Source organism: Rhamphochromis longiceps, linkage group LG20, assembly GCF_057381845.1.
Source record: "Rhamphochromis longiceps isolate RC_006_pf linkage group LG20, R_longiceps_female_GT1.1, whole genome shotgun sequence".
Lineage (NCBI taxonomy): Eukaryota > Metazoa > Chordata > Actinopteri > Cichliformes > Cichlidae > Rhamphochromis > Rhamphochromis longiceps.
The window spans coordinates 4,169,998-4,191,719 of NC_140576.1; the positions used below are offsets into that span (position 1 = coordinate 4,169,998).

Here is a 21,722-nt window from a genome sequence, read left to right on the forward strand (position 1 = left end):
TTGGCATCTAACATGTTTTCATATACATTTTTTATGCTTTACCTTTAAAGATGAGAACTTGCCTTTTGTCTATAAAGCTCCTCACAAGTCTGTCCTAGAATGACTATCCTGTATATTACTTTTTAAGTACAGCTTGAATAGGGAAAAAGAAATGTGAAACAATGTCTGAATAAGGTTTGTCAACCATCTTTAACAAAAATACTTATTGAGTACCTTTATGAATTCCATGTCCAAATTCATCAAAGTCTGAATTTTCTATCATAAACTCTTGGTACTCTCATTGGTACATGGTTTTAAAGAGAGGCCATTCTCAAAATTATAAACACTTTTGATCATGTGCATCAGTTAAAAAGGTTAGCGCTTGTTTCTTTTTTATTATTCTTTTATTCCATGTTCAAAAAAATATTTATCACAAACAATAATGAAGAGAGATGTGCTTTTATAGAATTTATTGTAGAAAAGGAAACAACATTGAAATCATTTATTTTTACTAAACCGCAGTCATAAATTTTCCCATGAGTGTGATATGCTGAGGTGAATAGCTTTAGTCCACTTCTTCAATAGTAGGGCCCTGGGAGGTTCCTCCTGCCTGGCCACCGCAGCTTCCTGATGGTGTTGCTCCCTGGTACAACTTTGTCACAACTGGTCTGCACACCTTCTCGAGTTCATTCTGCTGGTGCTCATACTCATCTTTCTCTGCAAGCTGGTTGTTCTCCAGCCAGGAAATCGTCTGGTTGCACTTGTCAGTGACCATCTTTTTATCCTCTTCGCTAATTTTACCTTTCAGACTCTCATCCTCAACACTGCTCTTCATCTGGTAGGCATAGGACTCCAGCATGTTCTTTGCTGCAACCTTGTCTCTCTGAATGTCATCATCATCCTTGTACTTCTCAGCATCCTGCACCATCCGCTCGATCTCTTCTTTGCTGAGGCGGCCCTTGTCATTGGTGATGGTGATTTTGTTTTCTTTGCCGGTGCTTTTGTCCACGGCGGATACATTTAGAATGCCGTTGGCATCAATGTCAAATGTTACCTCTATCTGTGGAACACCTCGGGGAGCTGGAGGGATACCTGTGAGGTCAAATTTGCCCAGAAGGTTGTTGCATTTGGTCATGGCTCTCTCGCCTTCAAATACCTGAATCAATACACCTGGCTGGTTATCTGAGTATGTGGAGAAGATCTGAGTCTGCTTTGTGGGGATTGTGGTGTTTCGCTTTATCAGAGGTGTCATAACACCGCCTGCGGTTTCAATGCCCAGAGACAGGGGAGCGACATCCAGCAGCAGCAGATCTTGGACATTCTCTGAGGTGTCGCCCATGAGGATGGCTGCTTGGACTGCTGCACCGTAGGCTACAGCTTCATCTGGGTTAATGCTCTTGTTCAGGTCTTTGCCATTAAAGAAGTCCTGTAAGAGCTTCTGGATTTTGGGAATTCTTGTGGAGCCACCAACCAGGACAATTTCATGAATCCTGGATTTATCCAGCTTGGCATCCTGCAGGGCTTTCTCAACTGGGCCAAGTGTTCCCCTGAAAAGATCTGAGTTGAGCTCCTCAAAACGTGCCCTTGTGATGGAGGTGTAAAAATCAATTCCCTCAAAGAGAGAGTCGATCTCAATGCTTGCCTGAGTGCTGGAGGATAAGGTCCTCTTTGCCCTCTCACAAGCTGTACGCAATCTCCTCACTGCTCTCTTATTCTGGCTAATGTCCTTCTTATGTTTTCTTTTAAATTCCTCTACAAAGTGCTTGACCATTTGGTTGTCAAAGTCCTCCCCACCAAGGTGTGTGTCTCCTGAAGTGGCTTTGACCTCAAAGATGCCAGCTTCAATGGTCAGAATAGACACATCAAAGGTGCCTCCGCCAAGATCAAAGATCAGCACATTGCGTTCTCCTGTTTTGCCTTTATCCAGGCCATATGCAATGGCTGCTGCTGTGGGCTCATTAATGATCCTCAGAACATTTAGTCCAGAGATCACCCCAGCATCCTTGGTAGCTTGTCTCTGGGAGTCGTTGAAATAAGCTGGCACTGTGATGACTGCGTTTGACACCCTTTGTCCCAGGTAGGCCTCAGCTATCTCCTTCATTTTAACCAGGACCATGGAGGAAATTTCCTCAGGATAGAATGCCTTGGTCTCCCCTTTGTATTCCACCTGGACTTTGGGCTTTCCATTATCGTCAATCACCTTGAAAGGCCAGAGCTTCATGTCGGACTGTACGACTGGGTCATTAAACTTTCTTCCAATCAGCCGTTTGGCATCAAAGATTGTGTTATTGGGGTTCATTGCAACTTGGTTCTTGGCAGCATCTCCAATAAGCCTTTCTGTGTCGGTAAAAGCCACATAGCTTGGAGTGGTTCTATTGCCCTGATCGTTGGCAATGATCTCAACTTTGCCATGCTGGAAAACCCCAACACAAGAATAGGTGGTGCCCAGATCAATGCCAATGGATACTCCCTTTGGTGCAGACATTTCGCCGGTTCCTAGTACCTAGACAGATTTAGAAGACATTGCATTTAAATGGATAAAGTCTTGTTTTTGATAGTTTTCAGTATTAATAATATGTTTATTCCAATGATACTAACATAAAGTTTGAGCACTTGTCACACCCAAATCAGGGAGCTGCACTTAGAATTAAGAGCACACTGTCTGTGTAGTCGTTAAAGCTAATTGCTAGGTAGTAGTTTTACAGTGGTGAGGGCTAGAATTCACAAGACCAGTGAATCTAAATGCTTCACTTAAAAAAAATAAGCGAACTATAGATCGGTATCTGGTTATTCATATGTAGCCTTATTTTAATATTTAAATAAATAAACATTCAGACTAGGACTTAGAGACTATCCTTCATAAGTAAAGACTTAATATCAAGTATAACTGTTACACTGTTGCACATAACTGTTAAAGTTCTGGGTTTTTTTAGGAAATGAGTGAATTAGAGTAAGACACCCACACAAAGAAGTCCTCACTGTCTCTACAGTCGAAACTTTATCCAATCAGTGTTGCTACTTACTTTCAGTGGTGCGCTCTCTGGTGCTCAGAAGTTCAGAAGGATATCCTGGGGATGTTTCCTTCGTGTCAGCTTTTGCCTCTGTTTCTTCTGGAGTTCATACCTAGACTGGCTGGGGCTCCTTGCTTATATAGTTACAACCAGGTTTCCAGAATGCTCCCGCCCCCTCCTCCTCAATGACTGAAGTGTTAATATTAGAAACTAATGCAGCTGGCTCGGTGCTCGAGGGCCGGTGAATATTCCAGAGTGAGACGGCAATCTGACCCTCAGCCAGCAGGGCCGACTCAGAGGGATACAATGTGGAGAATGTGGCAGTAGGCACATTTAGGAATTGTGATGTGTTATGTTGAAGTGTGAGCACCCATGAATGTCAGTTTTATCCCCAAAATATTTACCTACTGAGCCAGGGACTCACAAAAGGCCTCTCCTTCATTTTCTGTTCTCAGTTTGTCATGGTAAAAAGACTCGCTTTATTGCTGATTTAATGCAATCGTTTACATAGATAGTATACACTTATGTCATTTTGATCACATGAAATATTAAAGTGATCTTGTTGGATCAAATTAAGACGACTACAATCATATGCCTGACATAAAGTCTAATATATATATATATATTTTGCCAACACACAGCTCATACATTATAGTTATACTTACAACCAGAAGCAGTGGAAGGAAGACAGTTAATGTACTTCTAATAAATGCAGTTTTACAAAAAGGAATGGTTCATATAATTAAGCTCAGCGCTAGTATTATGTTGTTATAAATCATTTAAAAGGCACATTCATATCATGGCCTCAAAGGTACTATCCAGTCAGAAAAACTCTTCAGTGAGGCGTCTGGAATTAAAGTGAGCAAATGGAAACTTGGGATGAAATGAGGGAAGATAAAGCAGTCAAAAAGTGTTTTACCAGCTCTCTGTAAATCTTCTCCAACTGCCTTTTTAGGAAAGACATCAGCTGCTCCACACCCAGACATAAAACAACATCTTAATCTGTCATTAGCAAAACGACATTACTTGATCACAAGACGTGAATAAACAAGACTTCATCATTTTGTTTATGTAACAGGCAACAGTTCATCATCATCACTGCTATAATAAAGGATGACTGGATGTTACCTTTTAGGGCATGTATGCAGATACCATTGAAACAGATTATTTGACGTATATATAAAAACAAACATTTCTAAAATAATCTAAGTTGTAACACAGAGTTTGTTTTGGCTCAGCCTAAACTCTGGCTCATGGAATGTACCTGGCAAATCTTAATGTCACGGTAGACAAAATCGAAAAGGTATCCTCTGTTTCATTCTTACGGCCATCATTTGGCACTGTGCGTAAATGGGGTAAACAAATCAGCAACTCTGTGATCTAGTAACATAATCTGAAGCAACTAAATACGTGCACATACATCATAGCATGCAAGTAGGCTTTTGTTTAAACACCTGACAAGACGTGTAAAATGTTAGTTGGTTATATGTTTTCTACATGCCTTAACTCGTCCTTTTTTATCATTTAACTCTACTTCTGAGGTGCTTTTAATAAGTTACATTCAGCATAAGTAAAATAATTCCTCCATTCTGTAGCTATTTAGAAAATAAAATAGATATCTCTGTTTGTTGCAGGGTAACTGTGCGTTGAGGATCGGGCATTCTCATTAATACCTGTAGAGAAAAAAACAAAACAAAAAGAGAGTTTAATTAAATACCAGTTTAAAAAGTGAAAATATGGACTGGTGCGTGATAATAGAAGCAGAAAAAGGCAGGAGCACCTACCGGTAATAATTAGGTTTGAAAGGGCCATTCTTGTTGAGGCCCATGTATTTGGCCTGCTCGTCAGTCAGCTCTGTCAGGTGGGCATCAAAGTTGGGTAGGTGCAAACTGGCCACATACTCGTCTGGGGGAAAGAGACAAAATGTGTGTGATGTGATCTTTTTAGTGAAGCCACAGGGTGGCAACAATGAGCAGCCTTTCAGAGAAACAGTAAAAACTAATTAGACTTCACAACTATTGTGATCCACACTTGCATACTGCTTATCATTTCTATACCAAAGTAGCACAGTTTCAGTTTAAACAAGGCTGATTCTTACCCATTTTCTTTGGAAGGAGATACACATCCTGTTTGTAACGTCCTTCTGGAGCATTAAACAACTCAATCAGTGCCAGGGCCTACAAAACACAGAGCACACAGTGTTTACATGACTCACAATCTAGGAAACTATGTGCCTGCAGACTGCAGGTAGTTTAGTAAGAAGGGACACTGTTATTTACTCGCCCAAGAAGTTACTGACACTGGCTCTAAAGGAAGAGTAGAAATTACTAACCTGAGTTGTTGCAGTGATAGACAACACAAATGTCGGCACTGTGGAGCAGCTCAGATTTAAGAGGCGACCCTGGAAAAAAAAAATACAAGATGTCTGACAAAACTGTTTAGTGCTGAACAAACTCCTGTTTCAACCTAGTTATGAGCGATACAAACACAAATTTTTGAGAATTTAAAAGACAGTTTTGTGAAGACTATTGAGGAAAGCTACCTCTGCCAGCAGGACGACCCTCTTTCCATCAGGCCAGATGATGTGGTCGACCTGAGAGCGAACCCTCTCCCAGGTCAGCTCGGGGCTGCGCAGGCTTGCCTGAGGACAAAAGACGTAAACACCATTGTGCGAACATTTCCATGTGGCTATGTTAGCATGTAAACAAAGAATAGTGGAACTCCTTGAATTAGAAACTTCTTCCAATGAATTCACAAAAATTGAGAAGTACAGCCAAGTCCATAAGCATTCATACAATCACACAATTTTTCTAGTTTTACCTCTGTGCACCTCTACACTCTGCATCACAGCAGATCTTAAAACTAAAAAGAGAGAATCAAGATGTGAACAAGGTGGAGGCTTTAAGCTTTAATTTAAGAGATTTAACAAAAGTATTACACTAACTGTTTAGGAAATTGCAGCCATTTTTATACACAGTCGCCCATTTTCAGAGGATCAAAAGGACTTGGAGTACTGGTTGACAAGCAATTTCGTGGTCATGTGAGGACTGTTCCCTTTTTATTAGTGTTGAACTTCTATTGGTTAACTTTTCATGCTCTTGACTCGAGCTCGTTGCAGAAGGTGAAAGCTGAAAAAATTAAACAAAGGCATCAGAGAAAGAGCAAATATTTCAGCAGTCACCAAATCAACAGTCTCAATGAATGCACTGGCCACCTCAGTGACAGCAAAAGGCCTGAGAGATTACAGAAAACAACTAACCAAGTGAACATCACTCTCAAGGAGGTAGCTGTGTTATTGTCAAAATCTACAATCAAGAAACACCTTTATGAATGTAAATACAGTGTTCACAACAAGGTGCAAACCACTAGTGACACTCGAGAATGAGGAAGACCAGATTAGACTTTGCCAGAAAACATCTAAAAAGAGCCTGCACAGTTCTGGAAAAACATCTTTGGGTGTATGAAACCTAGATGAACTCGTACCGGAATGATGGGAAAAGAAAAGTCTGAAGAAGGAGAGAAAAAGTTCATAATTCCAAAACATACCATACTAACCTTCGAACATGGTGGCAACAGTGTTATGGGATGGGTATGCATGGCTGCCTGCCAGTGGAACTGGGTCACTAATGTTTGTTGTTGTGATTGATAGAAGTAGCAGGATTAATTGTATACAGGGATATACTTTCTGCTCAGATTCAGCCAAATGTTGCAAAACTGATCGAGCAAATGGATAATGTCCCAAAGAATGCTGCAAAAACTACCAAAGAGTTTCTCAATTTAAAGAAATGGGAAATTCTTCAATGGCCAAGTCACTCACCAGCAGAGCCAGTTTTGTGTTCAGTTACTGAATACAAAACCTAAGAGTGACCCACAAACAAGCAGCAACTTGAATGTGGCTGCAGTAAAGGCCTAGCAGAGCATGTCAAATAAGAAACACACACATTTGGTGATGTTAATGTGTTCTAGACTTCAGGCTGTCATTGACTCCAAAGGATTTGAATCCAAGTATTTAAAAAATCATTATATTTACATTTTTTCAGTGTGTCAGATTATTTTTGAGCCTCTGAAAATGTTGACGTATTTGAAAGAATAGTTTTTATACATTTCCTGCGTGTGATGGTGAACAGAGGCGAAACTACAAAAACTGTGTCATAGTCAAACTTGCAATCTTTACTGTATGTTTTGGATCAAAGGGGCACACAGAGATGTTACTTATGGATGTTTAAATTGAGATATTCAAGCCACAGGAAATTCAATGAGGAAAAACAAATTAAGTCACTTTTGATCATTTTCAAATTTCATTTTTGACTGAAAATTTAACAACACAGAGAACAGGATGTTTTTTTGTTTACAGACTCCTTTCTGTGTTTTACTTGTCATTTAGTGCCTGAATTTTCACACCTTAACCTTTCACTTTCACTTATTTAGGCTCCCCTACTGTTTATTCTAAGTGACCGTGCTTAAGAAGCTTTTAAAATCCATTGGGTATTTGTGGGGTTATTTGTTTGAAGTTTACCACATCAATCTCAGTATTGGAGTGTCCCATATTGCAGACGATGCAGCCATTCTTCATTCGGTCAAGCTGTTCTCTGGTGACGACATTCTTGTTGCCTGTATTTGAAGAAAAACACACGTAAGGTGTTGTTAACAGAGTCACCGAAGAGAGAATAAGCCAACGAAGATCAAATTTAAACTTGTGCTGCTGCTATAGCGGTGGAGTTACAGCTATATCTGTACTGGTGTTCATATTGCTGTCAACACACAAAACCAAAGAGCATCTGAGCATTTTGATTTTAAAAAATTTGGTTTTCACCCAAAGCCCTTAACTGTAATATTTAAAAAGACACATGCTGAAAATGTTGTGATTATCAAAGCAGAAGTAATGGATGTTACAGCATGGGGTACAGTACCAGTGCAAGTTATCACCACGTCCATCTGCCGAATGACCTCGCTCAGCTTGACCACTCGGAAACCGTCCATGCTGTGTGAACACGCATATTATAGAAGACCAGATTAGAAAAAAAAGAAAGAAAGAAAGGAAAAATCCACTGATAATATTCACTTGTTTGTAGCTTGCAATGCACAGGTGAGCAATGCTAAATAGTGAGAGTCAGTGAGTCACCATGCTTGCAGGGCACAGATGGGGTCAATCTCTGTGATGCACACAATGGCTCCGAGAGCTTTGAGAGCAGTGCAGCAGCCTTTCCCCACCTAAAGAGCACAAGACAGTGCACTAAAAAGATCTGCTGGACTTGTTAAAGTCATTCCATCTAAAGGTAAAAAAAAAATTAATAAAAGAATGATTCACCTCTCCATACCCACACACAACCACTTGTTTGCCTCCAAACATAATATCCGTAGTCCTCTTCAAGCTGGCAAAGACAACCAAAGCAACACATCATTGTGACCATATTGCTCCAAATACAACAAAACCTCATAACAGCAACTTTCTTGGTGATTAATTTTCCTCACCCATCGAGGATAGATTCACGGCAGCAGTAAAGGTTGTCGAATTTCTGCTTGGTAACCGAGTCGTTCACGTTCATGGCGGGCACACACAGCTTGCCAGCCTTAGACAGCTGGTACAGTCTGAAAGGACACATGGGGAAAACATGTTCAGGCATATATGCTGGCCGAACACACGTGAATCTTTCCACACAAACGTGGATGCAATTCTGTGTGACCTTACACTTGGCAGAATATCTGGCTAATGAAGTCCACTGAGAGCTTTGCATATACCGCAGAGTTGCTGTGCCCAGCATTTGAGCTTTGCCATGCTTTTCAAATATTCTCCCATCATCTAATCACAGCTGATCAGTAAAACTAACAGAAATGTATTGTTAGAGATTTTCTACATTATACATTATAACCAAATCTCTATAATACAATATAATCAAGTAAGCCTTATATTCTAACCAAGTAAACCTTATATTCTAACCAAGTATGCCTTATATTTTGTGTGTTCATATATTTTCACATAACCAAGCCTATTGTTGAAGAATCACCTAACCAAGTCTATTGTTAAAGGAAAACTGATGCATTCCTTACCTCAGTGTCTGAGATGTTTGACAGCATGATATAATGATGCATTCTTTTCCTTTAGTGTCTGTGATGTCAGATAAAGCATGATATACTTCTGTATTCTTATCCCAGTGTGTGAAAGATCAGATAAGCTGATTTAATGTTTAACCTCTTCCCTGACAGTTAAAAGAGGAAGTACTATGTAACCCATTTTTGCCTTATAAATAAAGCAAGCGAGCCTGTGCTCGGTGTGTGTGTCTTCTCAGAGGCATTCACCCGTGCGCACGTTTTCTAATTACACTCTGAGTCGGTCTGCAGTTGTCTCATTTCTCTTACTTGTGTTTGAACAAATGTCTACCCCTGACATGTATGCATTCTCCTGTCATTTTAAACCATTTGCTACACAAAAACTAACATTATGCTTGAGCACATAAAACTCCAATAAGCAAAACTAAACAGAAAATAATTTTAAAGCAGTGCTGGTGATTTTTATTTGTCCTTACCTATGACCAAAAAATTAGTCTGTGCATAAAAAAACCTGAATATGACTTATATAATGGCCTTTGATACAGGTCCAATTTCTGTTGACAAAGCCATTCATTCAAAGTCATTCATCATGAAATGTATTCACTGAGAGCTTAAATTGCTTCTAGTGCATCTCTATCTCCAAAAAAATAAAATAAGGAAATACCAATAAAAAAAAAAAAGGATTAAAAGCAGCTTAGTTAAAAAAAAGTAAAACGCAGAGGGCATGACTATGTTGGATAGTTTCTAGATTTATTTTAAACTCTAAAGTAGAGTCGTGTTCAAGACATAGGTACCAAACACACTCCACTAAAAGTCAAATCCGTGTGTGAAAAGCACTGCTGCAAATTATTTGTATTTGTTGGCTGCTACGTGCTGAACAGTACATCCCAGTTATGTTCAGGTAATTAGATCCTGTAACTGCCACTGTAGTGCTAATAGCAGTATAGTTAGTTTGTTTAGCATATATTTTGATCATTTTAAAAATGTTTTACACAACTGATATAAAATTCTAATTAGAAAAAATTTTAAATTTTAAAAACATATCCATTAATGATAATTTAAGTTCTAACCAGTGCACTTGTCACAGCACAATGATTTGTCCTTTATCTTTTAATTTATTAAGTATTTACATTAGTTTGACTTTTATATTTTGTTGTCAGTATATACAGTACTGAATCTGCAAAGAGCTGATGAGTATTAAATGGCTCAAAAACACTGCGACAAGCTTAATTATTTATAATTCATAATAAGCTGCCATACGCACATGTCTATGCTGTAAAGAATATACAGCCTGGGTCTTACTGACATATTTTATAATGAAACCAATGTGAACCAAAAAGAATTACCAGACAGAAATTGCAGTTCAAAATACAAAAAGGCACGTGCTGCAGATAAAATGTAAACTCCACTAAAGCTCTAGATTTGCGACCTCATCTGACCTGTGAACACCAGTGACACTCTCCTCCACAATGCCCCTGGCTTTTTTAAAGACGCTGGGATACTTCTTGTAAACCCAGTGGGTTAAGTCTCCACCATCATCCAGGATCTATGGGGGGGGAAAAGTCAACATGGAAGATGTGCACACAGAAAAGAGCGAGAGAATAAGACAGGCATTACATTCATCACATGACTATCCAGGTAATACCATATTGGCCTGCCAGCCTTCAGTGTTGACACAGCGATCAATACACCACCAGAAGTCGTCCTCTGATTCACCCTTCCATGCAAACACAGGTACCCCTGCAGGAAACAAAGCACACATAATTACAGGCAAAGACAGCATGAGCCACAGCTACATTAGTGCACATTACACAGTGAAAGGAGAGGTGCAAAGTGCTCTTAAGTTTTAAGCTTTCTTTGGGTTCATCTAACCTTATGAGCAATAAAGCAAAGAAAAATACTTTATTTTATGTTAGATAGTACATAGTTATTTGGAATTACATATTTTTTGTTCCACCCTATTGTTAATAGGCCTCTTCTTGCTTCTTTATTATACTTACCCGTCTCTGCAAGAGCAGCAGCCACCTCATTTTGAGTGGAGTAAATGTTACAAGCAGTCCAGCGACACTGGGCCCCAAGTGCTACCAGAGTTTCAATCAGGACCTGAGAAGGACCAATGAAATATGAAGATAAAGAAAAAAGTAACAGACATAAGAAGAGAAAAAGATGTCACATTAAAGGGACCGCTGATGAGTAGGATGAGCGGACGTACTGCTGTCTGAGCAGTGATATGGGTACAGCCTACTATCTTCGCCCCAGCCAGTGGCTTCTCCCCCTGGGCTCTCTTCCTCAAGGAGATCAGGGCAGACATGTCTGTGGACGAACAGATCAAGCAGCAGTTAATGGTACCTGAGAGGACACAAAGGCCAGGTTTTGTTTTGGGCGAGATAAGAAGGAAAGACCTTTTCGAATTCAAAAACAAACGATACCTAGAAGGCGGATGTGCAGTACATGGCTGTAAAATGGGTACTAACTGAACAACAACGTTAGCAACAGCTGTTGCAACCCAGGTTTTAAGGCTGAACAACACTTGCCAGGCGCTTACGCCTACTTATCTCTCACATGGATAATGTAAACAGGCAGAAAGGCAGACAAGAACAGAGAAACAGCAAAAGAAACCACACCATTGTGTTTTGAATTGTGAAGAAAAGATCAAATGAAATATCATCATGTTCCAAATAACACCAGCTTTGGGTCATAAACCACAGACACCAGGTAATCTATATTTTAAATTAATAAAAGATGACGAACAATGAAGGAATACATATAGTGTGTAACAGTGTAGTTACATAACTACCCTATTACACACCTGCATCACGATAAAAATCAATATGTGGCCATCTTTTAAATTTAAACTACATCATCCTGTTTGAAAAAAGGATTTCATAAGAAAACTTTAACCTGTTATGATCAAAGTACAGACAATCATAGGTAAAAATCTTTCATCTTTGAAATGTCCACAATGCGCCAGTGAGGTCTGATGCATACATACCTTGTTCTGCAATTTCAATTTCTCGGCGCCCAAATTCAGCTTGTTTGATGTTCTTCACACAGAAGTCGCTGCTGCCGTGGGTGTTGACCTGGGCTTTGTCCCGGGGAGAAGTTTCATCATCGGAGCTGTCAGTGTAGGATGCAGCTTACAAATAGAGAACACAATAGGTCACTTTTGTGGTAAAGCACACAAAAGAGCCAGTTGTGAAATTTATGCTTTCAATGCATTGTGTAAAAGCTGGAGCTACAGTGTGTATTTTTGTGATGTATATGAATAGCTTTTCCAGGTGGACATGCAAACATAACTCAATCAAAGAACTGTTAAGTGAACTTCAAAAACATACAAAAAATGTTTTGTTTTGTTTTATGTATGACTGAAGTAATTGCTCAGTTTTCAGCAATGAAAGTGAAAGTACCTGAGCTGTAGCTGTCTGTGGAGGACTGCGAGATGGACCGTGACAGCGAGCGGCGCCCTGCCTTGGTCGGATACTTGCTGAATTCCTGTTTGTCCTCTGCATTCGCAAACTGAATCTACAGAGAGCCAAGGAAAATGCCACACAGTGTAAACATCAAAAAACAAAACAATCCATTTATTTAGCGATTTGATATTTGAAATCTTCTATCTCTATGGATTTATCGGACGTCAATGGGACAAGTGGAGGTCAATAGGACAAGGTATCATCGTGTTTCACATCTTAAAAGTGATGACACTATACCTTACACCGTACCTTCACACTTCATTAGTTTATGTTTGCATTCATTGTCCTGTTTCTGTTATTATCCCTTCTAAAGATAAATCAGCTTGTTACAGGAAATCACAGGTGGATCAAGAACAAGGGTGCTGATGCTTATTTTTAGATGGTCCCTTGTGATTTATGTTTTGTTCAAATGCATGCGCTTCAGTTATTGTTGGTTGTGATTCATCGTGTCAATCCAAGCCTTCAAAGGGCCCAAGATGAAAGATCTGGAAAAAGATAAATTGGATCACCAAACAGCTAGTGTGGCTATTTTCTAGCCAGGCATTTGATTAAAGTCTAAACTGTTGAATCTCTAAACCAAAGCACTGGAGAACTGATTTTAACTGGTCACAGAACGGTAAATAGAGGACTGTATGAAAGACACAGTTTAGGCCAACATCACAGGCAGCTCAGTTACTCAGTGCTTATATTATAGGTAATATTTCTGGTACCTTTTTGTTTTGTTTAATTTTGTAACCTAATGATGACAGAAAAACAACTACTGCAAGTTTAGCAAGCTTGGTAAGTATGACCATTATCTTCCATGGAAGGACCAACAAAAGCAATGTTACCTAAACATTACTATGTACTATCACTGTCTGCCTTTCCAATAATTTCTACCCGTGTCTTTGTGTAAAGTCTGTGACCTCATCCATGATATTGTGCCACGTGTCTTCCTCACAACACTGTTTAACATCACAACATTGTATAATGTCATAAAAGCATGCCTAGTGTCCACGCACAAAATACTTTTTTCCATGAAAAATGTTACAAGAAAATTGTTCACTTGACCATGTCCAAAGTTCATGACACCTATTCAAAGGTATTCTTATTTCTTGAGCTTTTTAATTCTTCGTAGTCTTCATGGTCATGCAGTCGAGGAGTGAGGATTTCAGAAGGATAGATCTTTACACAACTCTACCATAAACATTTACTATGAGTCAGTGATAAATTGTGGCAATGCACAGAATTCCCTCTGTCTCCTATTTAAATCTTCATATCATGTGTTTGGACTGCAAACTCAAGTGCAGACTGACAGAGTTGACACAACACACAGATGAAGAATCCGGGAACACATGTATCCCAGATTAACAAGAGTGAGTCGGATCACACTCGAGTATGTGTGTGTACACTGCACATACATCAACCTGTAGCTATGTCCTTCAGGTAGAGTGTACTCTTAACAATTATGAAGAGTAATAACGCATTACTGGAACAAAATCAAATTAACAGATTTTCTTTATACATACAAATTTAGTTCTGATAGAACGTTTTACGGGTGGATGCAACAGCTACACATGACTTCACATCAACAAAATCCCCCAAAAAGCTGAGGCTGATTGAATGGGCTAGCATCAGCATAATGCACAATCACTAGGGAAAACACCCCAACATAACCATAACTTTAATTCTCTGCTTTTATCCTAATTACAATGATCTTCATTAACTTAAAATGTGTGGTCAAAACTAACCTTATTTACTCAGCATTTTAACCCACAACGCCTCTTTCCATGAGCAGTGACACCTGGGCTTCAGAAACCTACCGTGTCGGTATAAAGAAACTCAAGAAGCCTGTGAGACAGGCTAAGCTCAGGAGAGCTCTGCATGTCTCTGTTTTCACAACTGTGAGTGTGCTCCATCTCATATGTTCGCAAAATATGTCAACATGAGTACTTTTATGTTTACTTTGCATCACTTTGCAGCCTTGAGGATTCAACAGACATTTCACACAGTCTCTTGAGCTTTACTGAATTGTTCTTTCTCAATATTCAGACCAAAATCAAGAGGCTAATCGAATTAATGATGAATTACTCAGCGTTGGTGAAGACAGCATTATGTTTCCACTACGCCTACACGGGGAACCTGTGTGAATAACCTTGGTGTTTACTAGGAAAAATTGCGCTACTCCCTGCAGGTAAACTGAAATTTATGTTTCAAGGGGAAAAAAAAGTTTCTGTTAACTGCAGGAAGAAGACAAAAACCTGCGACTGCCAAAAAATACTAAGGCTCCTGTGTGTTTGAGCTATCTAGTATCTAGAAGAAGTTCTCAGTGATACATTAGCAGCAACTCACCCTTTCTCTCCCATGCCCATGCCCATGCTTGTGTGCCATTGTTTCTTCCGTTTTCCAGCCTATCTGCCTGTTGCTGTGTGTCCTCTGTGCAGTAGTACTAGGTGTCCCTGATGCTATTATCCCAGAACACTCCCAGGCAGAGCCAGGGGGAGGTTCCCACCTATTATCATGATTTCTAATGGCCAACCTGGAGAGAGAATGAGAGAGAGAGAAAGACCTAAAGAGAAAGGGAGGGTTTATTCCAACCAAGCTTCTCTTTCTCTTTAGTCTCTCCAGTTATGCCCTTGAAAACTTAACGCTAAAATCTGCAGGTTGTATGTTATGGTGAGTTTTTAATTGCTGAGGCAGCACATGCAAAAAGATTCAGGTATATATGTAGGTTGCGCACGAACGAGAACCGTTTCAAAATCACGTGCACACAAAGTAATAAACAAATTTGCCTCAGCTCTTATTTTACACCTATGCGCCTGATTTGCACAACTAAGGTAAACAGAGATTGACAGAAGGAATTAAACTCTGTTTCCATTAGCCTTCTGCTGCATCAATACGTGTCCCATGCAGTCCCTAAAGCTAAAAATACCCTTTCTCTCCTAGATAGCAGGCCAGGTCAAAGACTTAAGCTGTGGAGTGTGACTTTCAGTCAGTGTTGTAAGGGCTCAATGTAGGCCTGACATAAGGCGACGCTAGCTACTTAGTCAGACACAGCTAGTGCTCTAAATCACTGCCCTGCGGAAAAGGCATACAGTCTTATCCACATCACCTGATCTTTGTATACAGACTACTCACAGTGATTAAAACAGGTTCAAAGACATGTGGCCTGCAATATTTATATAAGTAAAAATGGTGCAGTGACACACTCAAAGGAGTGAAGTCCAGTTGCAGTTTTCAAATCAGGGTACTTCGTTTGGTGCGCAAAGGCACCTGTTTAGATCAACACATGCATGACCGATTACAGTGTTGTGAAAAAAATACAACTCTACTAATCCTTTCTCCAAGACTATCCAACCTTTACATAAGTAAAGAGCATAAGTCCTAAAGCAGTTCAGAATCCTAATCTTACTGTCAAGTTGTTTTTCCCCTGGATTATCTTACTGCACTGTTTATTAAGAAATCCAAACTCCTGATAACAAATACTGTAATTAAACTGTACCTGTACTGTACTTAGTGAATGCCAAGGGCAAAACCTAGAACATAGAAAATGGTAAAACTACTGAATGTGCTTTATTTTTAACCTTATGATGACTTTTCCTTCACTGGAAATGACTGTAAGTTTACACATGTAACACAGAATGTACCTGGTACATTTTATCTTTACATTTTTTCAAAGCACACTCATGTCTGTGTCTTTAGAGATGAATGTGAATGTCTCTGTATCCGATTCTGGCAGCAGGGCAACCCAAATCATCCCTGCTTGAGCCCCTGCTTCACCTTTAACTTTACCCATTTTCTTTGCTGTGCTGTTTTACCACACTACATTTTCCAGTCTTCGTTACCACTTACCAGGAGCGGAAAAGTTATGTTTGACCTTCATGAATCTCTTCCATAATGTTGGCAGACTCGCAGGATGAGATAGTGAAGCTAAGGTATCATCACATTTCAGATCCTACAAAGCAGCCCACAGGAATCAGATAAATATGATGATGCATGAACAGATTCACGGTGAGCAAGTCCCATTCCCAGGGGGCGTATTACATAACCATTAGATGGATTCAGAGAGAGAGGAGGCAGAGGATTGGTGTTCTCTGACTCATCTGCCCTCACGCTAACTCACTCGTTTTTAATTTGTAGCATTGACTTTGTTTACTCACGTCACCTTTCAATGTAGTAGTTCTGCTGAGTTCTAAGTCTTCTTTTCAATATGTCATTTATCGTGATTTCAATCAGATTGACACTCTTTCCAGTCATTTACAGTAATTTCTTTAATCATTCTTCTTTTTTTTTTAAGCAAACAGACTGCTCAGTTTGACACCGGGCTCTCACATTTATTCATAACACAGTGCTTTGTTTTCATAAGCACAGTTCACATTCCTACAATCCAATATGTTCTCATCAGGCACCCTGAGGCGGCTCACAGTCCACACATTATTGCATTCTGTGAGCTAGCAGCTTGAAATCTACGATGTTGAGAAAACAGGTGTTTTTATTATTCAGTTATTTATCAATTATTATAAACACACTTTGGTTAAACTTACTCAATTCACAAATCCAGCCACAAAGACAAGATGACAGGAATAACAAACATACCTAGTGCAATTTTTCCACACTGCGTAATGATACATTGCTTGTAGCTTACTTATGAGTGAGTTTAAGGGCGAGAAAAACCTACTGTTCCTTTAACAAGGTAAGTCAGATGTTTCAGTCTGAACACTGTTTTTTGATGAGCCTTACAGAATTCTAATAAGTGGATCTTTAAGGCATCATACAAAAAAAGTAAGCTCAACCCTGATTACGTAATAAGACAGAACTCGAGACCACTTGTGCATTTGTGTTTTTGAGGTGGCATGAAGTAAGTTTACTCCTGAGTGCTGAAATACTCTTTGTTAAAACACATATGAGCCGATATTTTCATTTCATGCACCTGTTATGCACAAATATCTAATCAGCCAATCACATGGCAGCAAGTTAGTGAATTTAGGCAAATACATGTGGCTAATAATACATGCTAAAGTTCAAAACAATTCACATCGGTGATGTGGGGAGATTTCTTAGCACACTTTGAACACATCGTCTAAATGTCACAGACTGCCTGAGTAATGCTGCTGCTGCTGCTGATGTCCATCCCATTTATAATACAGTGTAATCATCTTCTAATGGGTTCATCCATCAGTACAACACACCATTTCACAAAGCTCAAATCATCTCAAACTGGCTTCACAGTGAGTTCAGTGCACTCAAATGGGCTCCACAGTCACCAAATCTCAATCCAATAGAGCTCCTTTGGAATGTGGAACGGGGGAGATTCACATTATAGGTGTGCATTCAACAAATCTGCAGTAACTGTGTGATGCTATACATGATAAATATGAACTAGCACCTTGCTGAATCTATGCCAGACTTAAGATAGGGGTATCCAACCTGGTAGTAGCAAGGTATATCTAAATCTAATCAGGCTTAATATTAGGACCACTGACAGGTGAAGTAAATAACACTGATTATCTCTTCATCATGGCACCTGTTAGTGGGTGGAATATATCAGAGAGCTATTGAACATTTTGTCCTCAAAGTTTAGAAGCAGAAAAAAATGGAAAAGTGTAAGGATTTGAGTTTGACAAGGAACATTATGAAGGGTAAACAACCGTTTCAGAGCATCTCCAAAACTGCAGCTGTTGTGGGGTGTTCCCTGTCTGCAGTGTTCAGTATCTATCAAAACTGGTCCAAGGAAAGAAAAGTGGCAAAGCAGCGACAAGGTCATTGGAGGGCAAGGCTCAATGAGGCATGTGGGGGGTGAAGGCTGGCCTGTGTGTCCAATCCAACAGATGAACTACTGTAGCTCAAACTGATGAAGATTTTTCTGACAGAAAGGTGTCAGAGTACACAGAGCATTGCAGGTTGTTGTTTATAGGGCTGCATAGCTGCAGACCAGTCAGGGTGTCCATGCTGAACCCCTGTACCCCCAAATGCACCAACAATGGGCACATGAGCATCAGATGAATAATTTTCTATGTGGTATAATTTTCTTTCATACCACATGGATGGCAGGGTGCACTTATCTGGGGAACACCTGGCACCAGGATGCACTAGGGGAGGAGAGCAAACCAGCCCTACGCTGGCAATGTTCTGCTGGGAAACCTTGGGTCCTGCCATCCACATGGATGTTACCTTGAGATATACCACCGAAGCATTGTTGCAGATAATGTACACCCTTTCATGGAAACAGTATTCCCTGAAGGCCTCTTTCAGCAGGATAATGCACCCTGCCACAAATAGTTTGAGGACCACAACAATTTTGACATCTTGACTTGGCCTCCAAATTCCTCAGATCTCAATCCAATTGAGCATCTGTGGAATGTGCTGGACAAAAAAGGCTGATCCATGGAGGCCCCAACTCACATCTTACAGGACTTAAAGGATCTGCTGCTAATATCTTAGTGCCAGAGATCACAGCACACCTTCTAGGGGTCTAGTGGAGTCCATGTCTCAGTGGGTCAGCAGCAAAAGGGGGACCAATACAATATTCGGCAAGTGGTCGTAATGTTATGACTGATAAGTGTATATGCGAGTATTTAAAAGTGCAAAGCAGCTAACATTAGGTCATAACACAGATGTGTGAATCATAAAAATAGGTGTCAAACACAGGCAAAGTCACCCCCAAAGAACCACGGGTATTAGAAGTCAGAGGTCACCTTGAGGAACTGAAATATATCTGATATTACTAACACAGTTGCCAGACATTATAACTAAAAAGTTCGAGAGGGCTTAATCACCACTCTGTGACACAGTCTCATATGATCAGAAAAACTTCCCTGGTAGAAGAGTCTGCAGAGATTTGAGCAGGTTTGTTCTGAGAAACAGACAAAGAAGCCTCTAATCAGGAGTTCCATGATTATCCACTAGCCGGTACCAGATGCTGTGAAGAGCCACCTCATGTGGATTTTTGCTGTTTTCTCAGATTATATAACACGCAAGAAACTTAACATTCACAGGTTCTTCTCACAGGTGCACCCTGTGCTGCTTTTGCATGTTCATGATGCCTTTCCTCCAACTAACACTGATGATGTCCTCATTACCTGCACATGAGAACTAATTAAAGACAGATATAGAGCTCACTACACATTAATGTGATAAAAGTTTAGGTTCAGTTCCCATGTTATTACACATTTGCAAATCTCAAGGTTCTGTAACTGTAAACTACAGTTTATGGTGGATTTATTTTTTTCCCCCACAACACAAGGGTACACCTGATTAAATACCCCCTACTCAACTGGGGGACCCCACAGACTCAGTTGCGTTAGCCCTCACACAGTAGTTCTGCACTTTGCTGAGGTCTTAAATCAGAGGTTTAAGAGCTCAGCTTGGCTTTTAGTTGTTTCCTGCCTGCTGGCATAATGTTGACATTGTGCTTTAAACAGACGGGAAGGCAACTTGAAGACAGATTTTAACAATCATCTTGTCTTTAAAATTATATGTTCTTACCCCAGTAATAACACAGTAGAAGGTATTATTAGAGTAACACTACATATGAGACAGTTAGCAAAGCTTTCCTTAATAGCTGGCTTCTAAGATACATGAATATGGGTACTTTAAATGTTTAAGATTATTTTTGCACTTCCCACCTCACATTGAGATGGAGTGTCCATCATTCAAGAATGCATTAAAGCTCCAACAAAATTCCCAATGACAACTTTGGAGCAGACATTCACACTGCACCTTATTAACAATACATCAACACAGTACATTACATTGCCTACACTTGGACTTCACTGCAGCACGATGCGTACCAACGTGAAATCCCCTCCTTACTGTGTCTGTGCCCAATGGCAGTGACTGCTGGGAGCATCACGTTTCTTACCTTCTTGACGGATTTCAGTGTGGGGACTGCGGTGAACGCTGCGGAAGTCATTTCTCCAACGTTCATATTCACATCACTGCTGTTTTTGCTGACAGTCAACACGGAATATTTTTCCGCAACGTTTTCGGTCTCCTTGACATATTTCGTGCCCTGTTTAACCTCCGTCTTGCTGTCCACAACTGTGTCTGTCATTGCATCCGAGTGATATCGATACTGTTACTGGAGAGGAGAGGGGGGGGGAACAAAAGCCGGTTCTGGATTGAGTTGAAACTAATACCCTTAGCTTCGCCTTCTTGCTCTCTTGGCTAAAGCTTCGTGGCTTAAAAATGACCGAACCGACGCTGAAGCACTACACCACGGAGCAAAGCTAACAAAGTAGCCCACTTCACTAGATATGACGCTTTTTTTCTCCCTTATCTACTTTCTAAAAGACTCGCACGGCCACTTGCTTCGGTCCTGCAGGTCTGCTGTCATCCACAGACGGCAACATCTCCCAAGGTGAGGGAGGGAGGGGGCGTTTTGTTGAGGCTGTCAGACAAACCAGTGGGCAGTGTGTAGGCGGTGATAAGCCAGTTAGCTCCAGTGGACAGGAAAGTGACTGCTGAATGTGTAACGGCTGAGGCCTCGCTACCCATAAGGAAATAAATTACATAATTTATTCGTCATTTGTGAGACTAAAATGTCAGATGTTCAGCACTGCAGTTTTTTTTCTTTTGCTCTGTTTTTTATGCTTAGTGCTACACTTGACTGTTATACAGCCCCCTGTTAATCAGCGTAGCGCGCTTAACACAAGTCCCGCCCACTTTTTAATGATTGGCTGATCGGGGACCAGCGTCCGCAAGCTACAGCCCCTGATTGGCAGAGTTTGCTAATCGCGATGCTTTACCTGGGAGGTCCTGTTCAGGGAAAAGGGGAACTAAAGTCAACCTCCGGCTAAATGTACACGACTACGCATGACTACTTTGTTTCAGCTGCCTTACTGAATAAGATAATTAACTGAATTTAAAATTCTTTAAGACTGCAGCAGGACCAGAATTCTGTATTTGCAATTTCAAAGGTAATAAGATAATAAAGGCCTTATATATCCTATATTTCTGAAATTCTTTATATGGGTCAAGAGTTATTTTCACCAGCCTTCTCAGGTGGGATGAGTCTAGTCTCCCCAGCACATTCATCATATTAATGTGAAATGAGGGCAGCCAACCAGACAGGATGTTTTCTTTACCATCTCCTGTTTCGTATTATAAATGTTACGCAGGATCACAGACAGATGGCTAGCTCTGATGCCTTGCCCTGTTGCAGTTTCTCCAGCTGTCTCCTTACCTGGCCAGATGTCACAGTCAAGCAGAGGGTGTTAATCAAATATGGAGGAAT

The 21,722-nt window shown here is 40.2% G+C and overlaps 2 protein-coding genes across 4 annotated transcripts; both read right to left on the bottom strand.

The window, feature by feature from the left end:
- Positions 1–423: 423 nt before the first annotated feature.
- Positions 424–3,128, bottom strand: hspa1b (heat shock protein family A (Hsp70) member 1B). The gene is made up of 2 exons (XM_085393113.1): positions 3,003–3,128; positions 424–2,482 (listed from the first exon to the last, which is right to left on the bottom strand). Exon 2 carries the CDS (start codon positions 2,462–2,464, stop codon positions 545–547), a length of 1,920 nt encoding a protein of 639 aa, XP_085249239.1. The 5' UTR covers positions 2,465–2,482; positions 3,003–3,128; the 3' UTR covers positions 424–544.
- A 330-nt stretch (positions 3,129–3,458) lies between these two features.
- ahcyl1 (adenosylhomocysteinase-like 1) lies at positions 3,459–20,831 on the bottom strand. Of its 3 annotated transcripts, none has more exons than XM_085393114.1 (17): positions 20,349–20,831; positions 12,446–12,560; positions 12,031–12,174; positions 11,251–11,351; positions 11,039–11,141; positions 10,684–10,778; positions 10,478–10,584; positions 8,463–8,579; positions 8,299–8,362; positions 8,113–8,201; positions 7,901–7,971; positions 7,507–7,601; positions 5,533–5,631; positions 5,323–5,391; positions 5,089–5,167; positions 4,775–4,895; positions 3,459–4,663 (listed from the first exon to the last, which is right to left on the bottom strand). In XM_085393114.1, exons 1-17 carry the CDS (start codon positions 20,538–20,540, stop codon positions 4,657–4,659), a joined length of 1,668 nt encoding a protein of 555 aa, XP_085249240.1. In that variant the 5' UTR covers positions 20,541–20,831; the 3' UTR covers positions 3,459–4,656. The 3 variants fall into 3 exon arrangements, with proteins under 3 accessions (XP_085249240.1, XP_085249242.1, XP_085249241.1); XM_085393116.1 differs by lacking the exon at positions 20,349–20,831 and adding an exon at positions 14,840–14,916; XM_085393115.1 differs by lacking the exon at positions 3,459–4,663 and having other exon boundaries at positions 4,771–4,895.
- Between the last annotated feature and the right edge of the window lie 891 nt (positions 20,832–21,722).

What these genes read in the sequence shown, in the direction of transcription:
- hspa1b (XM_085393113.1), bottom strand. Translation starts at nt 2,464, where the DNA reads ATGTCTGCACCAAAGGGAGTATCCATTGGCATTGATCTGGGCACCACC.
- ahcyl1 (XM_085393114.1), bottom strand. Translation starts at nt 20,540, where the DNA reads ATGACAGACACAGTTGTGGACAGCAAGACGGAGGTTAAACAGGGCACG. An exon ending in AAGGCTGGCAGGCCAATATG is followed by an intron (nt 10,585 to 10,683) that starts GTATTACCTGGA and finishes CCCCCCCCATAG; the next exon opens with ATCCTGGATGATGGTGGAGA. An exon ending in CGTGGTGATAACTTGCACTG is followed by an intron (nt 7,602 to 7,900) that starts GTACTGTACCCC and finishes CTTCAAATACAG; the next exon opens with GCAACAAGAATGTCGTCACC.